This window comes from Otolemur garnettii, unplaced genomic scaffold (genome assembly GCF_000181295.1).
Source record: "Otolemur garnettii isolate 467f Iridium unplaced genomic scaffold, OtoGar3 scaffold00127, whole genome shotgun sequence".
NCBI lineage: Eukaryota > Metazoa > Chordata > Mammalia > Primates > Galagidae > Otolemur > Otolemur garnettii.
In genome coordinates this window covers 1,629,582-1,634,665 of record NW_003852522.1, presented here as the reverse complement: position 1 = coordinate 1,634,665, position 5,084 = coordinate 1,629,582, and the positions used below count along the sequence as shown (strand labels likewise).

General features: G+C 51.0%; 1 protein-coding gene across 1 annotated transcript in view; it reads left to right on the top strand.

Annotated features, from left to right (window-relative positions):
• The first annotated feature begins 1,750 nt into the window (after nucleotides 1-1,750).
• Nucleotides 1,751-5,084, top strand: part of CALR (calreticulin) — a 5,243-nt gene continuing 1,909 nt past the window's right edge. The window contains exons 1-7 of the mRNA XM_003797913.2: nucleotides 1,751-1,955; nucleotides 2,308-2,409; nucleotides 2,587-2,790; nucleotides 3,463-3,557; nucleotides 3,646-3,855; nucleotides 3,937-4,050; nucleotides 4,140-4,283. Coding sequence (XP_003797961.1) covers nucleotides 1,865-1,955; nucleotides 2,308-2,409; nucleotides 2,587-2,790; nucleotides 3,463-3,557; nucleotides 3,646-3,855; nucleotides 3,937-4,050; nucleotides 4,140-4,283 — 960 coding nt within the window. The 5' untranslated portion in view covers nucleotides 1,751-1,864. The remainder of the gene's footprint in view (nucleotides 1,956-2,307; nucleotides 2,410-2,586; nucleotides 2,791-3,462; nucleotides 3,558-3,645; nucleotides 3,856-3,936; nucleotides 4,051-4,139; nucleotides 4,284-5,084) is intronic.

Sequence of the window (5,084 nt, the reverse complement as noted above, 5' to 3'; positions counted from 1 at the left end):
GCTGGAGATTCGAACCCGCCACCTTAGGTGTACGTGGCCAGCGCCCTAGCCGCTTGAGCCACAGGCGCCGAGCCTAACATCACAATTATTATTTGAGTCTGCAAAATGGAGTTACTAATATCCCCCAATCCAGACCCTACAGTGAGGTCCTGTATTCAGGATGTGTTCCTCAAATTCCTCATCACTGTTCTTTTGTTTATTTAATTCCCAGAAGAGTCCTTTCTTCCTCTCTTCTGTCATGCAGCAAGTATAGCAAGTAGTTTTTAAATATGTTCTCTGTTAGGTACTGCAGGAGAACCAGGGGTGGGGGTGGTGATGAGATGAACAAGATAGGCGGTGTATACCCTTGGGCAGGAAGCACCAAGCCCAGGTGTTACACAGGACTGTAGGGTAAGTGGGAGGGTTAGTGGCAGCCCTGGGGTGGTCACAGCGATGACTGCATTCTTGTCTAGGGGTCTCAAGCTAGGCAACACTGGATAATGCCTGAGAGAAGTGGCAGAACCCAACTTCCCCATGACTCCTCATTTCTTTTCTTTTCCTCTCCTTTGTTTTTAACCGGAGACCCTCTCCAAGTAATTTTTTTTCTTTTTTCATTCCTCCTCTTTCCGAATCGCCACTGCTAGCCAGGACACAGCCCCTCCTCACCGGTTTGTCGGGATTTCTACACTTCTCCATTCACGCCAGTGCTCCTAGGTCCAGTTTGGAAACCCCCAAGCTCTTCCTCTTTTCTATAGCAGGGGTGCAGGGTGCCGGTGTCAGTCACGTGTCTCTGACTTCAGAATAGGACTCCAGACCTAGGGGTCTTCCCTATGTCCTCGGATGTTGTCTTTCTGGCCATCTGTGTCTTCTTTTCCTCCCTAAACGGAACCCCTTACTCTGCCCCCTACAGCCGTTTAATTGCAAAAGCCCGGCCGTTTGTGGGAGACCACAAGGCAGCGACCCTCTTCATTACCACAGAGAAGAGAGTAAAGGGGCAGCTCTAATTAGGTTAATAACCCTACCCCCACCTTCGGAGCCACCGCCTACAAACCCATCTTTAAGCTTTCTCTGATTCTTGTCCTCTGTCCTGAAACAGCTATGAAAACTTTAAAAGCATTTCTGACAGGTACCATCTGGCCAGGGTACCCACTCCTGGCCGCTCAGGAGCGCCTGTCAATTCAGAGAGGCTAATGACTTGCCCCAGGTCACACAGCGGAAATCCAACCCGCTGCCAGGGTGCTAGGTGGTGGAAGGACGAGAGACCTGGCATTCTCCCCATGGCTGCAAGGCTATATAGCACCGGGATGCAGCCTAGCCCCAGACCCGAGCTCTGTCCCATTTTAGGTGGAGAAAGGAGAGGTGGGGGTTCCCCAAATGCAGGGAAAGAAGTGGCTGAATTCCCCCTCCACATAGTGGGACGAAGCCGGGACAGGTTCCAGGTCCCAGGACACACCCGGTCCCGTCGGTTCTTTAAACTGACCCCAAGCGGCGCACGCGGGCGGGGGCGGGGCTGGGTTGAGATCTGGTCACATGACCTGGCCTGAGGGGTTCGCGGCCCCTACTCCACCAGAGGGCGTCCCCCACAACGCGTGGTCGACCCTCATTGGCCAGTAGCGCGTCCAATAGAAATCAGCCATCTGGGAACCCAGCGTTCCGAGGCACATCCTAACTTGCTGAGCCGAAACAGACCCAATGGAAAGAAAGAGTTGTAGTCATAGACCAATGATAAGAAGTGAAGGGCGGGCTCAAGGGTTGGGTCAGGTTGGTGTGAGAGGCGGGCGTTTATAAAAGTGCTAGGCGGGCGGCGGCGTCCGTCTCTACTGCAGAGCCGCTGCTGAAGGGTCGTTTTTAAAGGGCCCGTCAGCCGCCGCCCCCTTGGCCCGCCATGCTGCTGTCTGTGCCGCTGCTGCTTGGCCTCCTTGGTCTGGCCGCCGCCAAGCCCTCCGTCCATTTCAAGGAACAGTTTCTGGATGGAGGTAACGCCTCATCCCGCCTCGAGGCCTCCCTGACGACGCGGCATGCCCCCCCAGCCCTGATCTGCGTTGTCTGTAATTACCACTCAGAGGGCCAACACAGTGGCCTCCAGAGACTAGAGCCGCGGGCGATCCTTCTTCTACGTCCCTGGGGAGCGTGGAGGGCCCGCGGCGGGAGTTAGTGTTCGCCCGATGATCTCTTAATCCATTCGAGGTGTCAAGGTGGAGAATGGGGTGGGAAGAGTCGGGGTATCTCCTTTTCTGCCCCTAGCAGCTTGTGGCTCTCGGCAGATGTTTGGTGGCGGGAGGTGGGGTACTGTTACAGCTGAGCTGACTTACCTCTGTGAACCCGTAGATGGGTGGACCAACCGCTGGATTGAATCCAAACACAAGTCAGATTTTGGCAAATTCGTCCTCAGTTCCGGCAAGTTCTACGGTGACCAGGAGAAAGATAAAGGTAAGAACTTGGGAATGGGTACTCAGATTCAGGAGGACTTCTTGGCAGAAGCTGTAGTCAGCACCCAAGACTGGATAATCCTGCAGGTGGAGGAAGGAGGAAGTCACTGTATCTATTAGGTCTCGGGATCCTTTGGGGCCAGAGCTCAACAGTGACCTTACTGTCCTCTCATCTCAGGGCTGCAGACTAGCCAGGATGCCCGCTTTTACGCTCTATCGGCCAGATTTGAGCCCTTCAGCAATAAGGGCCAGACGCTAGTGGTGCAGTTCACTGTGAAACACGAGCAGAACATCGACTGTGGGGGCGGTTACGTGAAACTGTTTCCTGATGGTTTGGACCAGACGGACATGCACGGAGACTCAGAATACAACATCATGTTTGGTGAGTTGTGCCTTGATGCTGACCTCTGCCCTTTTAGTTGGAGGGAGACTGAGACCCTGTGAGTTCATTGTAACCCAAGAAGGTGATTTTTGAGAGCATAGATAGCACTTAAATAATCAGTTTTCTCTCTGGAGGAGGCTCTAAAGTGATAGGTCACAGTTAGCAATCTATTATGTTATAATTGTGGATCTGTTCTGTTAATTTGTGTGATTTTATCTAAGTATCTTCCAGATTTAGAAATGAGGATTTTGGGTTTTAGAGCACTGATTTTTTTTTTTTTTTAACTTAAGGCTGTATCCCTAGCTCCTTAAGGGGAGAGTCAGGGTCTGAACTTGATCTTTTCAGACTTGACAGGCCTGAGTTTAAGAACTAGTCTTCCTTTTTTTTTTTTTTTTTTTTTGAGACAGTCTCTCTTTGTCACCCTTGGTAGAGTGCTATGGTGTCATAGCTCACAGCAGCCTCAAGCGATCCTTGTCTCAGTTTTTCATTTTTATTAGAGACAGGGTCTCAGTCTTGCCCAGGCTGGTTTCAAACTTGTGAGCTCAAGCGATCCATCCCCCTTAGCCTCCCAGAGTTCTAGGATTACAGGTGTGAGCCCCTGCACCCAGCCTAAGTCTTCCTTTTATAAAGATGGGGCCTCTGATTTCTTAACTTGATCTGTTTCCCATCTAGGCCCTGACATCTGTGGCCCTGGCACCAAGAAGGTTCACGTCATTTTCAACTACAAGGGCAAGAATGTGTTGATCAACAAGGACATTCGTTGCAAGGTATGCCTGGGGTGGTTGCAAATGGCTGTCAGGGGAGGCTCCAAGGCCAACCTAATGAGGGGTGTCATTCACCTCCTGTTCTCCTCAGGATGATGAGTTTACACACCTGTACACACTGATCGTGAGGCCAGACAATACTTATGAGGTGAAGATTGACAACAGCCAGGTAGAGTCAGGCTCCTTGGAGGATGACTGGGACTTCTTGCCACCCAAGAAGATAAAGGATCCTGATGCTGCAAAGCCAGATGACTGGGACGAGCGGGCCAAGATAGATGACCCTACAGACTCCAAGCCTGAGGTTTGTGCTTGGGCAGGAGCTCTTTCTTAGAGGATGTAGAAGGCAGCTGGGTCTCCTTTGACCTGTTTGTACCCCTCCTAGGACTGGGACAAGCCTGAACACATTCCTGACCCAGATGCTAAGAAGCCTGAGGACTGGGATGAGGAAATGGATGGAGAGTGGGAACCACCAGTAATTCAGAACCCTGAGTACAAGGTGGGTCTGGGGCTCTCAGCAGGGCTGGGGCTTACAGTGGGGGGTGCACTGACCTCACTCATCCTACGGGTTCCTTTTTCCTTCCACAGGGCGAGTGGAAGCCCCGGCAGATCGACAACCCAGATTACAAGGGCACCTGGATCCACCCAGAAATCGACAACCCTGAGTACTCCCCTGATGCCAATATCTACGCCTATGATAGCTTTGGTGTGCTGGGCCTAGATCTCTGGCAGGTAAGACATGGAATGAAGAGGAGTATCCCTAGGGTATTTCGAGTGCTCTGAATTACCCAGGAGCAAAGGGATAGAGTAGGATTGAATTCCAGACAGTTCAGGCTCAAAAATCATGTTTTTTCTGATTTATTTCCTAATCTGTCCCTGTTGGAGGTTCTGATTATCATGTGCCAAGTACTTCCCCTGACCCCAAATCAGGTTACTTGACTACCTCCAACTACTTAGGTAGTCACATAACCCAGGTAGAAAGTTAGCTGTGGCTAGGCATGGTGGTTCACACTTGTAATCCCAGCACTTTAGGAGGCCAAGGCAGGAGGATTGTATGAGGCCAAGAATTTGAGACCAGCCTGTGCAACATAGTCAGCCCCCAACTCTACCAAAAAAAAAAAGCTAGATAATGGTGGTGTGCATCTGTGGTCCTAGCTACTCAGGAGGACTGCATGAGCCCAGGAATTGTAAGCTGTAGTAAGCTATGATTGTGTCACTGCACTCCATCCAGCTGGGAACAGAGAAAGACTCTTGTTTCTTTTGTTGTTGTTATTGTTTTTTGAGACAGAGTCTCGTTATGTTGCCTTTGGTAGAGTGTCATGGCATCACAGCTCACAGCAACCTCAAACTCTTGGGCTTAAGCAATTGTCTTGCTTCAGCCTCCCAAGTAGTTGGGACTACAGGGACCCACCACAACACCCAGCTATTTTTTGGTTCTAGTTCTTGTTGTTTGGCAGTCCTAGGTTGGATTTGAACCTGCCAGCTCTGCTGTATGTGCCTGGTACCCTAGCCACTGAGCTACAAGTGCCAAAC